The sequence below is a fragment of the Anser brachyrhynchus genome, assembly GCF_964034855.1.
Source record: "Anser brachyrhynchus genome assembly, chromosome: 1".
Lineage (NCBI taxonomy): Eukaryota > Metazoa > Chordata > Aves > Anseriformes > Anatidae > Anser > Anser brachyrhynchus.
The window spans coordinates 57,425,654-57,447,575 of record NC_137694.1 but is presented as its reverse complement, the minus strand read 5'-3'; the positions used below and the strand labels follow the sequence as shown (position 1 = coordinate 57,447,575).

General features: G+C 46.8%; 2 protein-coding genes across 5 annotated transcripts in view; one reads left to right on the top strand and one right to left on the bottom strand.

The window, feature by feature from the left end:
• The window catches only part of SYN3 (synapsin III), a 235,902-nt gene that overhangs the window by 79,083 nt on the left and 134,897 nt on the right, over positions 1 to 21,922 (bottom strand). The window lies entirely within an intron of this gene.
• Positions 12,193 to 21,922, top strand: part of TIMP3 (TIMP metallopeptidase inhibitor 3) — a 37,421-nt gene continuing 27,691 nt past the window's right edge. The window contains exon 1 of the mRNA XM_080590702.1: positions 12,193 to 12,644. Coding sequence (XP_080446828.1) covers positions 12,521 to 12,644 — 124 coding nt within the window. The 5' untranslated portion in view covers positions 12,193 to 12,520. The remainder of the gene's footprint in view (positions 12,645 to 21,922) is intronic.

Below are 21,922 nucleotides of genomic sequence, written 5' to 3'. Positions count from 1 at the left end.
GAAGGGTCAGTGGAAATGGTTTTGGGACTGTACCAAGGTCCTCCCATGATTCCAGTTTTCTTAGTCTTTAGCCTCAAAGGAATTTACAGCTGGCTCAGGCAGAGCTAGAAATCCCCACAGGAAGGATTTTGTTGATACTCAGACTTTGGAGGACAGTGAGCTTGTCTGTAAAGGGCAACACATATAGCTGGCCACATCCACGGCACCACACCCGTGGCTCCTCCAAAGTGGCTAGAGTTTCAAGGACTCACATGACTGGGTCCATCCGTCCAGGGATTATTAGGGAAACCTGTAGATTGTGCGTGGGAGGGAGGCTTCCCCTTCTTCATTCCTTTGGGTTGGACAGGATTTATCACTTTCTGAAAGTGAAACAAGCTGCCCACTTTGCTCTTAAAAATGGAGAGGATCTTCAGGCTTCTGCAGAGCTCCCAGGGAGTCTGTGGGAAGCCAGAGCCAACCTGAGATGCCCCCCGCGCCCCTACATGTGCTCTGCTCGCTGCTGGTCTTCTCCGAGCAGCCTGGCTGTGCTACACCTCTGCTACCAGTGATGCTTGCTATGATTGCCAGTGGCTGGGTCTCTGTAGAGTGGAAAATAGCTCCTTGTGCAGCCCAACCACACCTGGGAAAAACCTGCGGGGCATGGAGAAGAGCCGTGGGCAGCTAGCTCACTACGTCTGGTTTTCATGCAGACTGCTGCTTCCTGCCAGCCAGAGCAGAGCGCTGCAGGCAGTCTTGTCCAAGAAGTCCTAGTCAGCCTCGTTTCCGGTCCGACGCAAAACCAGGGCAACCTGCCCAATTAATAACAGAAATCTGCCCTCTGTCAGCTCAAGGGCTAGTGCTCTCCAGTCCTTGAGGGCAATAATAACTACCTTCTGCTACTAGTCAGCTTCCCAGGACCAAGGTCTTTTAAGGATTCCTCACCTGACTCAAAGCCTTCTTAAAACTATCAGCTGAAAATAAGGGTCCTTGAGCTGATTCCTAGGCCCTGGACTTCATTTTCTGACACAGGCAGCTTCTCTTCCAGATCCCTTAGGGGTCCACAGGCCCTTTTACCGTCCCCAGTCCCACACATACATCACTCTGAGCAAATACCTTGGGCCTGCAGAGAATCCTCTGCAGATTTGTATGGGTAGAGGAGGGGAGATCAGGGGAGTGAATCCACAAGAGATTTAGGGGAAGGAACAGACCCCCCTGTTGCTTCAAGTTTATGGGTAAATTTGGTTGAGATGAGAGGAATCATCCCAAACCTTTCACCTTTTTTCTGTGTCCTGTGGTGCCACTGGACATCAGATTCATCACAGACTGTAGGGCAGATTTTACGGATGGGAGAACACTGGCAGCACATCAGCACAGGAGCGCAAAGCAGGTAAGACTCAGACTTCTGTGAACATCACGCCTACGGTATGAATACCGCACACAGCAAGCTCATTCACTCCTGGCATCACAGCTTTATTGCTGCTGTGTTCGTTTTGAGCCCTCTCTAATGTGTACTCTGTGCCCTTTGGCAGGGACTCGCTCTGCCTGTTGCTTATGAGTACAGTGCTTGGGACAATGTGGTTTTGGTTTTCCTACCGAAGAGCAGTGCCAGTAAGTAATGAAAGCACGTCTGTCATAGTCTGCATAGGAAAGGCAGTGTCCATGGGATGATAACATCTTCGGTGGTTACCATAAAATTTTCAAGAATAAGTCATTCCTCTCATATGGTTCTTAAAAAAAAACACAGACTTGGTATGCTAAGAACTCGTAATATGAATATATCTCCCTTATTTGGAAAAAAACAAATCGTGCTTCCAGTTTCCTGATCCCACTTCATTTTTGATATTTGACCTGCAGATTAGAGGTTTTCACGTCATCTGTCAGCCCACAGAGAGTATCCCAAGGTTCAATGTGTGTGAGAGATAGGAAAGGGACACTAGGAACAGATCAGCCACAAACAGCTAAAATTAGCTGAGAACTGGAGTGCTGAGGTCTCTGAGGAACACCAGTGAAAGAAAGAAAACGGTTGTTTGCTACACTCCCACTTGCTCTGCTGCCTCTGAGGACTTCTGGCTCACATCGCTGCTATTTTAGAGGATTTCCCCCACCCCTTCCCCTCCACTCTCCGTTTTCCTCTTTTGTAACTCCAGTCCAGTGTGACATGGGATTCCTGCTCCAGCAGCAAGTTGCTGACTGCAAACAGGAAACGGGGCCTATTTGGAGCTCGGCCTCTCTGATAACACGGACATCACACCCACGTGCAGACAGGGATGCTTCTCACATATGGCAATGATCAGCAGCTCCCGCTTTTCTCTCCTTCCCTCTTCCCCAAAAGGGCTTACACAGCCCTAGAGGGGTCCCATCTCGAGCTCGAAGCAGTCTGTAGAAAGCACGGCTGCGTGAGGCCTCGGTTATCATAGAACATGATTTCTTGCACAATTCTTTGAGAGTCTCCGAGGCCAGTAAATTTGAGACTGTAAATCTCCACGTGACCAGCGCATATGGCCTTTGAATACGGTATGGAGTGAATTACAGAGAGAGAGCCTATCTTCTGCGGAATCTGATTAAAGGAGTCCTTTGAGAGTGATCCCTTCCACGCTGCCATAGGCATGGCTTTACAAGCTGCCCTCCCTCCTCCTTTTCACTAATGCCTGACAGAATATTTTATTTTTCGGCACTAGCTTCTCCCTCCTTCTCTGAAGACTTTTCTCCAAATATAACTGAATGGCTCTATCTGCCTTCAGACTATATTTTCAAAGAAAAAAAAAGTTTAATCACATTGATACTAGTGGAAACATATTCGGGGAGTTGGAGGCATTGTCGAAGTTGAGGAGCTGGGTTCTGTCTCTGCAGGGAGGAGAAGGAAATGCTCTTGTGTTCACTGGGAATAAGATTTTGCTTCCTTCAGCCAACTCTCTGTGGTGCTATTTGCTTACAGCCATGCACAGCTAACGCTATACTACCCCCCTAGGCTAAGTCACTATTGACATTATATATGATGTTCATTGGTGAAGATTTATTCCGGATGGGGAAAGCAATTTCAAATGAAGTAAAAATTTCCCTTTCTAGCGTGCTCCCTCCTCCTCCGTGAGGCAGGTCTGTGCTCTTTGTGCTGATGCTGCTTTGGCAAAATAAATTCCTTGAAACAAAAGTGACTATGGATCCGCAGGAGGATTTTTTTTTTTTTTCCAGCAGTAGATCATTTCATTTGAACAGTGGGAGAGAGACTTGCACTGCCTTTGGAAGGTATACCTTCCACTGCTATGCAGTGAGATACAGGAGACCAGATTAGTGTCTTCTGTTATACCCATACTAAGGACTTATCTGCACTGAACAGGTCTCCATCCCTCCTTCCCCTTTACACTCACTGAGATGGCAAAGTGAACTTGAACTGAGAGCAAAGGAAGGAAGATTTTGGTTAAAGACTGCTTGGTTGAAATCTATAGAACATGAAGAGAGCTTAACTGAAAATACATAAAATGCTCGTCTACCTAATTTTCATACTGTGTGATGCTGAGAAAAGACTGATGGAGAACCAAATCTCTGTTGGTAGAAATTGTTGTTGCTCAGACTCTTTGTTAGTTGTTTTCTGTGGATTATCCCATGAGTAGATCCCTCTGTAGATTCCTTCTGTGCATTGCAGAACCTTTACACTAAGAGCACCTTCCTCCCAGTCCTCAGCTAGGTGTCTAGGGAGAGCTCTTCTTCCTCCCTGGCTGGTGTGGTGAGACCTTATTTTCTTCTTTCAGCTACTTTAAGCACTACTTAAAATCACTGCTGCGGATACTGGGAGATGGGAAGAATGTGGAGCAGTCCCTCAGCCACCAGTCTGCCACAGAAGAGACAGTCACTGGAGGGAAGAAGAGGAGGGGAGGAGAGGCCTGCTACCACCAAAGATGTTCAGAATCTCTCCGGCCTCTTAGCACTTCTGATGAACCACTGCACTGGAGCAGTCCAAACTCCCACAACAGGGCACTTGGTCTAACACAGCACCCCTGGCCAACTCCGAGCAAGATTTGGTGGCACTATTACTAAGAGCAGAGCTACAGAGAGGTATTCTCTTGCTCAGGGCTCATGTTCAAGCTGTGGTACCTTCATAGCTTTGCTCCTGGTACATAATTCGTACATACAGTGCGGATTCATATCTGTACATTCAACACCTTCCCACTTCCTGCCAGCTCTGCATGGTTCTCATCGCTGCCTCTGATACGCGTTTGAAGTTCTTCTTTCTGGGCAGTCCCAGTGGGGTGCAGGCACATTCATCCATACTGCATGCCTCCCCTTCAGAAGAACACTCACCCACCCCCCGTGTGCTACCCGTTGCTCTTGCTACAAACTGAGTTAAAATCAGGAGTTGAACTATGCCAGTATAGGACAGTTGGTTTTTTTTTTTTCCAGCTTCTGCTAGTAAAGTGTGAGATCATAGTCGTAGCCCCATGCTCCCTGGTAAAGGTTCTTTCATTCAGTGTGAAGGAAAAACAGAGGAAGTTTGCTCTGTTCCTTTTTCTTTGGCGTCACCTCCAGTTGCGCTGCATCTGGTTACAGATTAACTCTTCCTGCATGATACCATTACCGCTCGCAATGGAAGGGAAACCAGGGCACTTTGCTGAATGGACAGAGAAAGGCACAACTGAAGGGGTAGCTCAAGCCCTTCAGATTAAAGGAAAAGGGAAGAGGGACTGTAAATTTTCCCCTCTATCTTCAGTGGAGAAAGAATACTACTTTCACACATCTGTGCTAAATCAAACACTGATCTGCTCACTGCTGACGTTAATCCATGAGGTGTGGAACTCACACTGCAGCCCTGAAAGGGTCCTTTGATGAATGCGTTCCTCGTCACTCAGGAAGAGCGAGACAATAAACAAATGACAGAACCCTCCTCGCTCCCGACTGCAGACCTACCATCTCCTCATCTTTTGTCTCCCACTGTAAGCCATGATTTATGGAGAAAAATTCCAGAAGGGTGAGGAAACAGAAGTGCAGCCTTTTGCTCCAGAGAAGATAGAGATCTGTCCTTGAGATCAGAAATCCTCCAGCTTCTAGCGCCTTGGGCCGTGAGCTTGTGTGGGAGGGCCCTGCTCTAACTGAGGCGGTCGCTTGCTGCTACAATACAGCAGTAATTTGGGAATACAGAAACAAAAGCATTGAAAAAGTGGATTTGGATTTTAAAAAACCCTGTGCTGAGGCAGCCATATCTGTTGGGATCTCCACACAGGGGAACTGCTTCTCGCTTTTGACACCCGCATGGTGACATGCATGGCAGGAATCGCCGAGTTTGTTCCCTGCTGGGACGCTGCCCTCATCATTAGAGACCGTTCCTGCAACTAACACCTTTGTTTGCAGTTTCAGGTGTGAAGCTGGGAACAGCTGGACTGTGGGGATAAAGTGGCTTATTTTTGCAGGAAGTTTTTGCAGACTATGCAGGAGAGGCAAGAGACAGTAAACTTTTCCTGCAGCTGCACCTGTTCTGTGGGTGGAGAGAAGGCCCTTCCTTCAGACGTGACAGTGTCTCCAGGCTCGTCAGTGTAATAAAAAGAGGGATGCCAGCTCCCTTGTGCTTCTCTTTCTGCCTTTCATGAGTATGGTGGTTTCAGAGGATTCCAACATGCTCTAAAACCAGTGGCACATCCTGAGGACCGGCAGGCCTACTGGGCCTCAGAAGGCTGTTGAGAGGCAGAGAGGTGAGGAGAGAAGGATCTGTTTGCACAGCCTGCCCAAAAGGTCTTATGCTTCAGTCCAGTCACCTCCCATGCCAAGAGAGACGGGATTCAGCTCCCCTGTTCCTCCATGGCTGATCATCCTTGGAGAAGCCAGGCCAGCCCGTGAGAGATGAGGGATGCAGTGGCTTCCCCCATACCACTTCCCAGTCACCGTCAATGGCAAAAATGGAAAATAGGAAAATGAAATTCTGGACCGCGCCAGGAGGGCTGAAAAGCAACAAGGTACTCCTGTATCCCCACCACTCAGAGCAAACCCCAGCACAGGGCTGGGATCGTGAGCCGGGAGACTTGCCAGTCTGCCAGGCTGTCTGCCTGCTAAATATTAGGGAGTTACTCCACAAATACGTCAAGCAACTGCAGTGGCCAGTACTTGGATGCAAACCCTCTCTTGTGGAAAGAAACATTTCCTGTACTGCAGCACATAGGAGGGGGCACTAAGAATAGCTGATAGTACAGTGAGGGATCGGGGTGTGGAAGGGCTGTCCCACCCTTGAAGATAGGCAGGACATTAAGGCTACAGTGAAAGAAAGCAGTGAGATCTCTGACATCCACACCAACCTCAGGCTCTCATTTCACCGACAGGAAGGCTTGCGCCATAGGTGTTTGTGCGGCTGTGCGGCGGCCAGATGTTACTGCTTTTCTGTGTCTGCCCCTTCTTCCTCAAACTCACCTCCCAGGCCTCCACAGAGATACTGTCTCGTTCAAGTTACGCTGATAGAAACGTCAAACCTTGATTACAGCCATGAATCTACAGCTCATGAACTCTGCTGGCCACAGTGCCACAGAGCTGCCTTAAAGCTCTCTTAAAAATGTGAGGCATTCCAGTCATTTTAATTACTGTGCATTGCATAAGCCAGAAAACAGTTCATACAAAGGAACAACAGAAAAGTGATTTTCAGTCACTTTGGCTCTCCTCTCTACTTAGTGCCAGCCTCCAAAGCTCTGGGAACACCAGCTCTTATTACCATTTGAAGCACTCCATCTATTTGCAATCTCTTTGTTCAGTCACTTAAAGCTATTGATGCAGTTTAGAAGGGTTTAAAAAGAAAAACAAAACTTCAATTTGGAAATGGCTACAGCGGCATGAAAGCAAAGCAAGAGAAGTGGAAAGAAAAAAAAAACTTATTATAAACAAAAACGAGAGAAAATTAATTGCTTGGAATGAGGCACAGGCAGGTAAAGCCAAGCAAATCACGTCCCGTCCCCTGACTCTGTCAGGCCATCTAATCACAGCCTCCTTGCTTGAACCCTGCGTGGTACTGAGCCCTTTGGCCCTGCTCCAGAAATGCACTTAAGCTTATATTTAACTTTGCGCATGTAAATGGTCCTGTTGACTTCAGTGGAGCATCTTAAAGTTGAACATGTGCCTTAGTGTTTTGCTGGCTTGGGGCCAAAGTGTGGAGCCATGTGCAGGAAACATTTTCGGCTCGATAAGGCTGTTAAAAGATATTTCCTGGACGCCCTTCTGTGCAGCTGATGCCATATCGCAGCCTGACTGGAGGATCCCCACACTACCGAGAGGGTGATTTCATATTCTACAATCCTTTATAATGTAATACTTACTCATGGTGCCTCTGGGCTGCTCCCGGACTGGGTGATCTCCTGAGCACAATCTGTGAAGGATCTTTGAAGATTAAACTCGGTATAGAACTGTTAGAGCTGGGGAAGGTTAATGGTGTACCTCTGATTGAAAGCTTGGGACTGGGATAAAGTGTTACCTGTGTCTGGCTTGCAGACAGGAAGGTGACATAATTCTTTGCAACCACAGAGAAAGAGATCAAATAAAACTTTTTCGTATGTATATATAGAATCAAAGATATTTCTGAAGAAAAAGTCTTCTTGTTTTAAGTAGCAGATGAAGTCCGTTGATACAATAGAGGAGTTAATAGAGGAGTTTTTTTCCCAACCTTTTTTACACACATAAATCCTAGCAAATATGAAAATTTTAAATAAAACAGCCTTCTCAAAGAAAAGTGTCAGAAAAAAAAAAGACTTTCTGAGAAAGAAACAGATAATCAGGAAATAAGAGAACATTTTGTTAATGCAATACACAGCCGCTTCAGTAGAGTTGCCTGTGACATGGTGTGGGTGTGCTGTCAAAGAGGACATCAGGTGGCTCCGAAAAGCACCAGTCCCTTCCAGCCCGCTAGACAAAAGCAGAAAAACAATGACATCCCCTAGAGGGCGTGATGCTGAACTGATGGAAAAGATATGAGGATCGTCAACTTCAAGAAAAGTTTTTAGGATAAGACAAGACTTTGGAGTAACTTGGCAGCTGGACAATTTGAAATGCGGTGGCAGGGCTCCATGCTCATGAATCAAGTCAAGTTGCTGCAGAAAAGTTAAAATGGAAAAATGCCCATACTTCAGAAGCATTTAAAATTAATGTATTTGTTCATCGAGGTGGCAGGGCTGTTTGGACTATGGGCCGAAGCCTCCTGACTTCATTCATGCCTTGCTCAGTTTAAGCCAGCTGAGGTCTGTGATGAGCTGGGGTGTTTTCAGCCGCTACACGTGTCAGGGTTTTTTCCTTTGGTGATGGTAGTAGTGCGTGTGTGGGTCCTTCTTTTGTTCATTCGTTCGTTCGTTTGTTCTTTTTTTTTTTTTTTTTTGGCCAGCGGTTCCTGTAGTTTGATTAAGCCCTTCTGTACAAATTAGATTCAGATGCTTTTGTCAGTTCAGAAGCAGCTTTCTGCCAGTGTCTGGTATCCCTCACGTTTCGTTGTGAAAGGTGATCAGAAGGGAAGAGAATATGCCTTTAGTTCATTTACAGCAGCACCTCATGCCACTTGAAGGACTCGGTCACTATATCTAGCTCTGGGATGGCCCTTTCCAGCCACAAACGGGACTTGTGGAAGGGAAACGGCATTGTTAGTTACGCTCCTGGTGTAAACTGCAGTATCTGTGGAAGCAGAAGGTAGCTCTCTGTCCTGAAACGTAACCGAGACACCCAACTTAACATTGCTCGTTTTGCGAAGACAGGGTTCTCTAGATACTGCAAGGAACCTCGCTTCATCCGGACGAAATGCAAACATCTCTTGCAGCGCAGTGCCCCCTAGCACTGCCTCTACACATTCGTGCAGGATCGAGGGAAGAAGGCCACTTTGCTCAGCCGACAACACCTGCAGGACATGGCTTTCCCTGGGAATTTTCACACCAACTATTGACCCAGCCCAGTCATGCTTAGCTTGTGGGATCCGACAAGATCACAGTGTGACGTGCTGTGGCTGCCCAGTAAAGCAGAGAGATCCTTAATTGTGTTCAACAGTGTGCTCTTGGGGGTGGACTGAAATAACATAGATTTCTTTATTTGGTGACATAAATCAAATGTGAACTCTAATTTTCTCATATGAAGATCAAGGTCTTTATTTTCTCTTTTTTTCCTCTGCTACGTTTTTTATGGCCATATATGGCTCAAAATTTCATCTAGCCAAAGGAGCTGAATGCTAGTTTATTTTATTTTTTTTTCCCTTTGCAGTTTCTCCCACGCAGAGAGCAGGGATTCAGATGGAGTTCTCCTTTCAGTTCCTTCATGACTTTCTATGTTGCTTTGACCCTATATCAATTTTTTAAAATATAAATAAACAATCAGAACTCCTTCCTGGCTCTTCCAGAGTGCATTTTACTGGTGTGTCTCAAAGTGGAGAGGCTAATATTGAACATCTAATAGACATTGTCAGAGGATGATATATAATACCTCTACTTATAGATGATAAAATGAATGTGCAGGCAGGTAAAATGATTTAACGGGCCTCACAGCAGGCCACAGGCCAGACTGAGCTTTCCTGAGTACTATTTGTGATTTACAAAAACTGAGCAGTCTGGTTTCTGTGTATGAAATGTACCCTCTAAGCGGCAAATAAATGCTGTTATTATTGCATGGTATCCAGTGCTACTGAATTGTTATTATCGCACAGTATCCTGCATCCCAACTACTACAGAGAAGTTAATCTCTTTGAAATAGGATACCTAGGTGTCAAAAAAGCAGCCAAATCAGCCAAATCCTTACTGACTGAACACAGGTATTACTACTCCTGCTATGCAGGTACTGCTACCACAATGCTAATACACGCATTTCTAATTTTCTGGGTCACATCTCAAACTGTGGCAGACAAGACACGCAGCCAGCCTGCACATCATCCCTTCCAAACAGATGTGCCCTGCTGCTGGGTCAAACTGCAGCACTCCTTTTCAGCCTGGCGAGTAATTGCAGATTACTTCTCTGGGTTATATTTGAAAAGTGAACTAGTTCCTGCCGTCAGCACAAACTCGGTGTTACTTGTACAAGCTTGGTCAGTCTGGCTGTAAACAAGCTACATCCATGCCTGAAGGGCCCTGTGTAACTTCAGTAACTTCCAGCCCCCTTCCTCTTCCCTTCTCAGAAATGAAGGCAACTGAAGGGTTTGTTTTTCAGTCTCCTCTGAACGTGTCCTGCGTCTTGTATTATAGTCACTCTTGGCATTTACACAACACCCATCACCTTCAAAGCTTGGTACAAAGTATTCAGCTTGTTAGTCCTCAGAACACACAGGAAAGGTGTTATTATAGAAATGAAGAAACTTTCTCAGAGAAGCAACTTGGCCAGGTGCTGCTGGTGTTGTGATTATAATCTAATTGTGTGAGGGCCAAAGTCTCCCTTATTTACACAGTGTCAGGTTATGGAATAACTGAGCTTCTCTCAGATACCGATCTGAGATGTTGATAGATCAGGTGTATCATGATGTTGGTGATATCAAACCTTTTTAGAACAACAAAGAAAAAATGAAAGTACCGGACACACCTCATTTTTCTCCCGTGTTACTCCACTGAGGTCAGTGGGGTTGTTCCTTGTTTACACCCAGTAAAATGGAAATGACAGTCCAATCTGACAGATTCAGCTTCAGCTGCAGTACCTCCAGCTGACAGCCCAAATACCTAAGGAGTTTTTCGCAGGGGTGTTCTCGTACTGCGATTTGAAGCCAAATGATTCTGACAGTGACATACCTAAATCTAAAGCCTTGTTTAATGCCCTGCCTCATACGTACTTCTATGACCCATTATCACCTCCACACCATCTGATTTTTTTTTTCACTGCGTTCACTAACAGACATTCCTGTGAAGCTCCATCACCATTATCCCCATTACATGGATTGGGATTTGAAGCACAGCGAGACGAAGCTGTCACACAGGTTGGCTGTGTCACAGCGAGGAGAGGAACCTGCATTTTCCTCTGTTTGCTTTGCAACCTTGATCACTGCTAGCAACACCCATCTCGATGCTTTTGTATACCCATGCTCCAAATAAAAGCCTGTGTTTCCATAAGACTGGAGGTTTTAATTTTATAGGGATGGCGTGATTCAAGAAAAGGTGTAGTCAGGCTGTGCTTCACCCAGATGGAGAAGAATTGTAAATCTAAAGACTTAGCTGACTATTTAGAAATTTAGGACAGCTGGTCCCTGGCCTTTAATACCAGCATAATTTATAACTAGACATGCTTAAGTCTTGTAAACCCCATGGAAAGTACTCTGACATTATATATACTGGTTTGATACTGTGATTAATCGCCCCTCGGTCCCCTCTGCAGGATAATGAGGATGTCTGTATCCTGCAGCTGGCAATCTCCTTCGTCGCAGCCCCGGCTCTACTATAACATTTACATTTCTACAGCTGATAGAAATTTACTGTTCCAAAAGGGGATAAGGGAAAACAAAACAAACAGGACTTTTCTATAAATTCTGCTAAAGCTGCTCTGCTAAAACACACTTCGAGATTAAATGTTGGGAGTGCCCGGGCAGATGTGACCAGCGACTGAAAAGTCGCTGACTGAAAATCCTGAGGAGGGGAAGAGAAGGGGAATGGGTGGTGGCAGGGTGGCAGGAGAAGGAGCATTTGAGGGGGATGAAAATACACAGGATGAAATCCTGGCTAAGGTCTCGTCCTTCTCCTCCATCCGCTGCGTGCTGAGAGGGGAAAAGCAGCAACGTGCAGTGCTCCCCTTGCGTTTTCTGGTTGCTCCATGAGAGCACTTTACAGCACTACTCCCTTTCACCTCCTCCAGCTTTAAAAAACACTTTACAGACAGCCGAGACCGCCCGGAGGGGAACAGCCCGAGCTTGGAACGCGAACCCCGGAGGGCTTCGGGGACGTTTCTGCCCGTCTTCCGGGCCGCCACCCTGACGGGAGGCAGACCCCAGCGGGGCTCGGGGGGACCAAAGCCGGGCAGGGGGGACCAGAGCCGTGCGGACACTGAGGGGGTCTCTCAGTAAACCCGGGGAGGGGGCACGGCCAAGTTTCTGCGGGACTGGGACGGCTTGGCGGGCTTCCCCTCAGGGCGGCCGGCGGCGCAGGTAACCGCCCGCCCAAACGGCCGCACTATTCCCTATAAGGCGCTGAAGCGGCGGCCGCGGCCCCTCCCCGTCCCGCCGGCCGCTCCCGCCGATGAGGTAATGCGGGGCTCCCATTGGCCGGCGGCGGCGGCGGCGGCACTGCCCGCGGCCCGAGCGGGCGCGATCGGGGCTATAACTCGGCGCCGTGCCGCGCCGCGCCGCGCAGCGACGTCGTGCACCGTGCAGCAGCGGCAGCAGCAGCAGCGGCAGCGGCAGCAGCGCGCACCGTGCGGCAGCGTGCACCAGTGCATCGCCTTGCACCAGTGCATCGCCTTGCACCAGTGCATCGCCTTGCACCAGTGCATCGCCTTGCACCGCGCTCTCGGGCTTGCACCGTCCCGTCCAGCGAAGAGGGGCAGCGTTGTGCAAAGGGAGGCTCCTAGGAAAGGAGGCTCCTAGGAAAGGAGGCTCCTGCCCTCTCGCTCCGCACAGGCGAAGGGGTGAGCCCCGGGGGGCATCATGACGGCGTGGCTCGGCTTCCTCGCCCTGGCTCTCTGCAGCTGGAGCCTGCGGGACGCCGTGGTGGAGGCTTGCACTTGCGTCCCCATCCACCCGCAGGACGCTTTCTGCAACTCCGACATCGGTGAGTGCCGCCGACGGAGCCTCCTCGGTTTGTGGGGGGAGAGGCGAGACCCCGGGGCTCCGTCCCCGGCCCGAAACGGGGCGGTGGGCGGCGGGGGGAGGCGTTGGGGCGAGCCCTGGGGGCTGCATGCGAGAGGAATCGGTGGTGTCCCCAGGGCACCTGGCGAGCGGGGCGCATGGGCGAGGGTTTCTGGCACCTCCGCAGGTGGTTTGAGTGGTGTGAAGGGTGCCGGGGGGCTTCACAATACTGGTACCCACACCTGGCTGATGCCAGAGTCTGCAAAGAAACCCCCCCGGTAGGTGCTGTGGGAGTCTGACAGGACATCGGTTCTCACTTTGGCGGGGCACCCGTTACCACAAGCCTTGCCAGTGGCTTTAAAGTTGGCCAAACTTGCTGGCAAAATCATTCTGTCTCCTGCCTTTAACTCCTCTGTACCAACACCGTGGCTGTGCGCGGTTATCCGTGTCTGGTCTCTGTGGAGCGTCTGCTCCTGAGTGCCAGAAAAAGCCACTGCAGGTTCAGCTTCCCTGCCTGATGAGAGCCTGGAAAATATTTATAAAACAGTTTTAGACTGGGGAATCCTTCCAGGAAACTGCACTGTTCAAAGCTCTGCTTGTTACTGCCTCTTCTTTAGCCTGGATCAACAAGCGTGCCACCGACGTGCCGCAGCCAGGAGCTTGTCCTTGCTGTGAAAGTAAGGCTGGGAGACCATTTTTGCACAGCTAAAGCTGCACACACAGCGTGTGGCCTTCGTTTGCTGCGTTTTGGGAGCGGGTCTGCTTTCCTGCTCCGCTCAGGTCATGTTGGAGCAGATCGGGGCTGTTTTCAGTTCAGTTTTAAGAAAGCTGGTGTTAAATAAGTTGTTGTTGTGAACAGACCCTGATGCCAGTGAATTTCTGCCAGATGGGTAAATGGCTAGGAGCAGGGCAAACTGCGAAGTTTCACATGGCAGCGCTCCTAAACTTCAGGGCGTGAAGTTTTCCTGTTTATTGCTTGGGCTTCTGATGGAGTTCAAAGTCATGTCCGTCACCTTCCTGCTCTCTGCCCTGCAGTCTTCGTTGTATCTCGTGCCTTGGCTTTGCTCGGGGTTGTGGCAGCTCTCAGGCTGATGCCAGGGGGGTCGTGATGCCTGCAGGCATCCTGGTAGTGCAGAGAAGCACGCGGAAAAAGAGCAGCTTGAGCTGGAAGATGACTTACGTGCACGTTTGGTTAAGACCTCAGTTCTCGGTGATAGGCTGAAGCAAAAGAAAATCCTTTGCTCGAACGTGCTAAATTTGCTAGAACTGTCTGGAAAATGTGATGCTCCTGCAGGCTGATTTTTAGCAAACGCTGTCACGTTTTTTTTTTTTTTTTTTTTTTATGGCAAAAAACATGCTAAGGCTTTCTGGCTGTGGCGGAGTTCACCATCTCCATGGGAACTGAGGGCAGGGTGCTGGTGTGGCCGTGGGACAGATGAAACTGCATGCTGCGTTATAAAACACGTTGTGGGGAAGAAAGGGACTTGGCAGCGAGTTTTTACCGCTCTTGAAACTCCTGACAAAATACCAGCTCCGAGGGGAGGAGTCAGTGCAGTAAGGGCTGGAGCAGAAGAGCTTTTTAAAATAGCTCCTAAACAATACAAGAAATTAACTAGCTAGGTGGCAGCCTAGGAGAGGCTTTCCATCGTCCAGAAGCACTGAATGCTGAAGGAGAAGGATTTTAATATAGCACTAATGTAAACTCTTGCTGTTGGTCTTCCGTGCCTAGCCAGTGAAGTCCTGCTCTTAAGTTTATTCCCTTCCCCTTTAATCTCACGTCACCACACATTTAATTTTTGATCATCCTCCAGCTCAGTTCTGATGCAGCCTCCCAGCTCAGCAGTCGTTAGAAGGTTTTAATCTTTGCAGAAACAGATGCTCGAATAAACCTATTGGAAAGTACAAGTGATATGTATATCCTGTGGAAGTGAAGGTTGTGGTTTTCTAAAGCGAGCCTGGAGGACATACACCACAGTTTTATTTTCTTCCTTTAAAAAATCGAAAAGGAGAATCTCCTGCTAGACTGACTGGTCACAAGGGGTCTTTTCACTCAGCGTGAGTGTTCCGCACGATGAATCGAGCAAAAGTGAAGAGGTGTGTCTCCTCTGGCCCTTTGAGGTCAGTCAATAATAAAATTTGCTTTCTTAACTCTTGGCTTTCTTTCTTTAACTGGATCAATAAGTGCCAGAACAGGCAGTACAATAATTACACAAACAGCAACTGCTATGACATGCCATCTGAACTTTGCTTCCTCCCCTCCCACCCCCTGCCTACGACCCCTTCCAGATGTGAATATTTTTCTTTTGTTTGAATTAAGAGACCATTTGAAAGAACAGACACCAGGCATGCTTTGTTCCATTGTGACAAAGCTGTGACATTTCCAGCTGGACATAGCTGACATGAAAAGGGCTTGTTTGTCCCTTTTTTGCAGGAGCAGCAGGAACTTTTAAGCTTGGCTGCTGAGTGTTGCATTCACAGGTCTGGAAAAACACCTCCTGCCTGGATTTCCCCCCCACCTCTCCTTCAAAAAAAAGGAAAAGCAAAGTGTGTGAAATCACTGGTTGGATTTTGACAAACCAATCTGCAAATGATAAAGAAAGTACTTTGTCCACTCCACACCTATCTCACTTTCATCTTGCGCATATACTTCAGAAAAGAGCCATGGCACTATGAGTTGTCTCTTACCTAAGTTCAAAGGAGCCCGAAGTAACATTCTTTTCTATAGGTTGGGTTGGGGGAAGAAACGTCTATCTCAGCAAGGGTACCTGTGAGTTGCGCCCCTCTCCTTACTCTTGGTTAAGTTGGAGTTGGCAAGCTTTTGGGAGATGGAGGAAAGCTCTTAGAGTCCCTCGGTGTGAGGGGAGCCATCCATTCCTCCATCCTGCCATGCAATGAGCACTGAGTCCAAAACATCTGCAGTGGCTAGCCTCCTTTGAACTGGGAATGTGAGAGGAGAAGAGCACGAGCCAGCAGAAGAGGAAGATCAGAAGTTTGTTTAGCCCAAAGCCTAAGGTCCCAGTTGAAAACCTGCCCTTTTTCTTTCATGGCTTTTTTTGACTTCATCATTCCACCTTTTCAATAGAAAACTAGAGGGGATATGGAGAACAATTTGATCAGATGTGAGATGTTAAAGATTCAGTTTTTCCCTCGATGCACATGTGTATGGACTCTGGTGAGGTCACATGTGCTGCCTTATCCGTTAAGGCAGACACGTAAGGTTTTGGATTTACCACTTAGAAGTTTAAATTAAAGGTTGAAAGAAAGCTACTTCAATTAATTTTAATACAAATCCTTCGAGCTGAGATGATAAATAAACAAATTTATGGATTACATGCCACAACAATGGTTGCAAAAGTGCTATATCAACTTAAAAATTGTACTTTTGTTGGGGAAATAATGGTGTGGTTTCATTTTTAGACTGGACTTCCCTTCAAGGCATTTTAGAAACATGAAATCTGAGAAGTCCCTCTGTAAAGATTTCTTTTTTTTTTTTTTTTAAAAAAAAGTAAATTCCATTTCAAATGGGAACAAGTTGAGGAGATTCATTTAACTTTTATGAAATTCCCATGTCCATGGTGAGAAATGGTATTCCTTGTGCCTGGTCGTGCCTTCTGACAGAAAGATCACCATTCTGAACTGAATTGTGCTATGAAGTAGAAATAGAAGTTGCTATTTGTTGTTTTTATTGGTTATTTACAATTAAAGTAGAGCCAAATCCTGCTCTGCTTTCTCAGAGTAGAGAGATCACCTTATGGGATCTGGAGTTTGTCACTTCTCCAAATGTATTTATTGAAAAAAAATGTGGTGGAAATTACTGTTTGGAAGATGTAGTGCAGAATGTTATATAAGGCTCCTTTGGTGTCTTGTTACTATTGCATGTGCTTACTCCAGATTTCCTGCAGGAAGTAACTCCACCAAGACCTCTGAGCCAGCAGAGAGCCAGATGTTCTAACCTTGGGTCTTAGAGCTCCTTGCTTTATGAAGATACTTTTTTATTTCTTATTTTCTCTGGTTTTGCACCTGTTCTGGAGAGCTCCCTACTTGGTAATGCTCCTCTAATGTTCCTGGGAAGAAGCAGGCTGGTGGGAAAGCAATTATGTACAGCTACACACAGTACTAGCATTTTTTAGCTTAGCAAAGGTTTTCACCTGGGATGGGGAAGGGTCTGCTTTGTTCATTTGGGACATACAGACTTGACTGCAGAAGAGGCACAAGGTAGCAAATTCATTCTTAGCTTCGTCTGTGGACTTCACATTTTCCAAGACCTCACCTTTCAGGGTCTCTGAGATATAAAAACCGAACTGGTATCTGATGAAATGGATCTTTGCACTCACGTGTAGTCCTGCTAACAGTCATGGTGGGACCAGGAATCTTTAGTAGAAGCACTCGGTGAGTAACCTTGGCCTTAACTGGATGTTAATGCTAAGATGAAAACATATTTGTTTCCTGTAGCAGTATTGTCTGAGGTTGTATTTCTTTTTCCTCACAGCTCCAATACCATGTGGTGCTCTTATGTAGCCCAACCAAGCATGCATCACTAAGAAAAGGAGCCCGTTTGGTCTGTGCAGGAGGTCTTCTCATTAAACGAAGCTCCCACTGTATGCACCGGATGGAAGTTCATAAGAGCTAGTAAACCTGAGAGGGCAGCTTGGTGCGAGTTAGCAGGCAGGGCCAGGCATGCTGTGCTTGTCAGCTCTGAGCCAAACCAAGCTGAGGGCCTCATTTCAGTCCTAGTAATGTCTGGGATGCATGTGCTCGAGTTTCATTTTAGTGATGAGGTTTTTGTTGTTGTTGTTCAAGATGAGGAGGCTTTTGCTTGGATGTGCTGCATATTACTCTAGACTTTCAGGGTATGGCTCTCCTCTTTCATGTACTTGAAAGTACTTCAAGTGTCTGCATACTTGAGTCCCAGAGGAGGGAGACATGCTGCTGGGGCTTTATCAAAACCCAGAAGTCTTCCTGTAAAGCAGTACCAGAAGGAGCATACTGAAGTTGTCTGTGTCCTGCCCACTGGTGACTGCTACCGGTGTTATTTCACCTTAGTGGGATAAGTGCTTCTTTAAATCCCACGTTAAACTGGACTTGCTTTGGAGTGTCTTGAGAAAAGAGTATTAACCGGTGTCCTGATTTGTGTGCTTATCTACTGGGAGAGTAAATAAACACGAGGCATATGGATTTCAAATTTCTGCTGTTTGAAAGTATTAGGCTGGTACTGGGTCTGAGGTAGAAGAGACCAAGGTGAGTTAAATAGTTTTACGCCCTCTTACACCAGATCTAAATCTGGCTCAATTATCAATATGCAAAGAGAACACTGGACCAACAACATAATTTAAGTAAAGCAGGTGTAGTGCCACTGGTCTCAGCAGCATTTCACTGGCTTTTATCAGAGTTGGATTTGAGTTGACAGTTTCAGGTTTCCAAGAGGAATGCTACAAACACCAAAGTGCTTGAAAATGTATTTAAAAAAAACAGTTAACCTTCTACTGTAATGTGAAGTAGTTCCCTTGAGTGACCAGAGTGAAGATTTAGTAGATTAGCTGACAATGTCTAATAACATAAAAATGCATGTTGTTTTACACAACCCTGATTATTCTATTTATTCAACATTTCTGCCAGCTAAAAAAGATTCTGTGAGTCTTTTGGAAATAAGATAGAAGTCTCTTGAGTTTCGTGCTGGTAAAACAAATGTTGACTATGAATAGTCCAAATTCCTGCTCGTGTTTATACAAGACCTTTCCAAAGGGCAATTTCAGCCCTTAGAAACAGAATACAGACAATAAAACAAGATAAATAGCAGAGAGATGCACAGGCAAAAACCATCATCAGACCTCATCAAATATCAGCAGCGGTTTGCCTGAGATGTAGAATGTCATTTTTTATTGAAGAAAGGAACGAATTGATGTGGGATATCCTGGGGACTGAAATCCACTGGGAACCAGCAGAGAGCGGTTCTTGGGGAGGCTGTTTTCAGCTTGGGGGGAAGGTCTTGGTTGCGCTAGTGGAGAACCGGTGGTCTGTGTTAGTGGACTCAGGTCTGAAAAAGTCCAGCTTTGTTGCTGGCGGGGGAAGAGGGTGACAACAGCAATAGGCTCAGTCAGAAACCTGTAATGGGAAAGGTATTTAGGAGCTAAAGGAGCGGCAAAGACCCTTCAAAGAGTAGTCCTGGAGTATGAGGAGGGAGTGGTTACTGGAGAAGGGAGAGGTGCTGTATGAAAGCGGTGCTGGAGAGCTAGATACAGGCTGGTCAAGTGAAGAATCATCATTAGCTGGGACATGTGATAGGCCATCCTACCTGAAACTGGGGCAAGCCCAAGGTGGATCTGTGCCATCCAGGGAAGTGAAATGGGTACTATGGCTTCACTGAAAAGATGGGTAGTACAACCCCCATAAAACAAGCCAGCGCTCTCCTGATTGTTCTCTAACAGCCTGTAGCATGTTTGTTTCTGACTGGTGATCAAGGCTTAGGCTTTTGAAAAGCCTCCATTTAGAGGAATGCAAAGTTCCTTCAAATAGCCCTTCAAAAAGTGCACATTGCAGGGCTGTGTGTGCAAGATGTAGGTTTGCTTTTTTTCACTTCCAGGGGAGTTATAAGGAAAATACAGTATAGCTTGAAAATGATGCAGATTCCACATCAGAAGAGGCAAATGAAATTAAGCCAAACATAACGTTGTCTAGAAGTACTTTTCATATACATGAAGTAGAAGCCTGACTCTGCAGACAGGAGATGCTGGGAGAGCACGCAAATGGCAGAGCTGTCATTGTGCAGCACCTATTGGTTATTGACAAAAATACACACTAATAAAAAATCCATCATTGTCCTTAGTTATGCAGCCACTTTAGTAACAGATGGGTATTGTAGCCCTGCTGTTTCTCAAGAACTTGGAACTGGTTTATATGGGAGGTAAAGAATGGTATATGAAAGGTTCCAAGGATGAAAAAAGACCCTGATAAGTTTTTTCCCTTCTTAATTCCTTGACTTTGATGTGTAAAGGACTGGGTTTCTCCTGGCCTGCATGATCACTGGTACTTCAGCAAAGTGGATATAAATTGCACTGCATTTGCACAACACTTGCACAGATAGCAACAGCTGCACCAGGTGCAACAGTGTGAAGGTAACACATTATTATTTCTTGCTCCCTGGTGATTCATTTAAAAAAAAATAAAAATAATCCTACAACAGTGCATTGGAAACAGGAGTACTTCTATTCCACAGGGCCATGTTCAAACTGACCCAAGCTCCTGCTGGCCTGGGCTGAAAGACATGAATTTTAATTCCCTTGTGCTATATTGTAATTACAGCACTGGGACTTCAACATCTGTTTCCCTTTCTCAGCGTTTCCCTCCATATCGGGTGTTACTGCAGTGCAGCCCCCAGGGAGGCCTGCTGGCATTATGTTAGTCTCTTAATTTTCTATAGAAGAGCACTGGAGCATTTGCTCAAACAACAAGTTCAATCCCTCATGCTCAGTGAATACATGAACAAGCAAAAATCTTGCTCCTCTGGGGTTTAATCAGCCCTCTCAAATTTCTGGTGTCAGCTGTAAATAGGAAGCTCTTCCCCTAGCAAGCAGGTTTTTGGTCTCCAAACAGTTAAAATACTTGGAGGGGGGGAAAAAAGTGCTTACTTGTACCAAGACAGGAAAACCTCAGAATGGAAAACTTCCACTTGACTTTGAAAGACAGGAAATAGCTGGTGCTGGAGAGGCAACAGGTAGAGGAGGAGAGAGCCGGAGGATGTCTGTACAAGACCAGCTATTCCCCTGGTGCTTCTCCTTCAGCCCCGCGTCCTCTTGGGGAAGGTGTTCCAGGCTGGCCGCGCTCTTCCGAGCCCTTTATACGCTTTCCAAACACCCGCCCTGGTTTCCTACTTCCTGCCTCGTCTGACACCGCTATAAATATCCTGCCTGCCTTTCATCGGGCTGGAGGCACGCACACGCTGCAGATTAAAGGGGTTTGAGGTGGCAGCACGCAGCGGCATGTAGGCCGGCCCTTGTCGAGTGTGGGGCTGCTGGGTCCCCCGCTTTGAATTCCTGTTGGAAAACGGAGGGAGTCCTTCAGGCCTGGAACGGCCTCCCTGTTTGTCGTGCTCACCTCTGGACTGGGATGCAAAGCCCTGCTTCTAAGTGAACAGTTTCCTCCAGTAAATAATAAACTGCATATGGCACCGAGCTAAAAGCTGAGCAATTTCTGGTATTTGGGAGAAGGGAGGGTGGGGAAGAGAGGTTGGAGAAGGAACAGGAGATGCTGTTTGAGGGACCACGCCACATGGAAAAGTACAGCAGTTGCAGTAACGTGTACCTAAAGTGCCCTGGTGAAGAGGATCAGTCCAACAGGAAATAAAACAATGAAGTGTCCTCTGGGACACTTAAGTAGCCCTCATGTGCAAGTGCTTCAATAGTCAGAAAATACAGGGCCCTCACTTAGTGTCCTACAGGACAAAAATCCCAACCCCAGAGAAGTGTGGGAAGACAGGGGCTGCAGCTCATGTGCAGGTGACTCAGAGTAGCAAAGATTGTGCTGGGATTAGGGCAGGATGAGTTCGTAAGCCCTTTGTTTTACTTCTCTAAATTTGAAGAGCAGCCCCTGTCCCTTTTTTCTTATTTTTTTTCTCCAAGGGGTCAGGGGATTAAGGATTTAGTTGGTTATTTCCTCAGAGGATCAAGATAAAAAGGAGACTTCAATAAGTCTGTTTCCATCTTCTCTACAGACTATATTTGCAACAGAATTAAGCAGCTGTCCTGCTTTTCCCCCACTGTGGAACAGCACAGAGATAGCGGATTCCACAGTATCAGACAGAGTTCCTAGGTGGCACAAGACAGGAAGGTTTTAATGGAATATTACCCGTTCAAAGAGAAGTTTGGCTAGACCTGGTGGCAAACAGCCAGTGACCCTTACCTTTAGGTTTACCTAAAGGTTGCCTTTAGCGCCTTCACTTTTGAACAAGCATGCTGCAATAGCACCTGTGATCATGAGTCCTGTGCGCCATCCATCTAGTCTGGACTTCTGATGCTGATACCAATATCCCTCCCAGAAGCCTGACATGGGACAGTCTGACTTTCTCACAGTCCCTTCTGTGGCCGTCATCCTCGTTCCTTGTAGTTAGAGATTGATTCACACCCTGCAGTTTTAAGTTCCTTCCAAAACTCTTCAAAGGCATTTGGTAATTTTAACTCTGGAGAAGCTATTTTGTTATCAGCATGAATGTCAAATCTACCTTCCATGTGAGTTTCCCAGCATATTCTGGTTTGGTGTTTTTCTTTT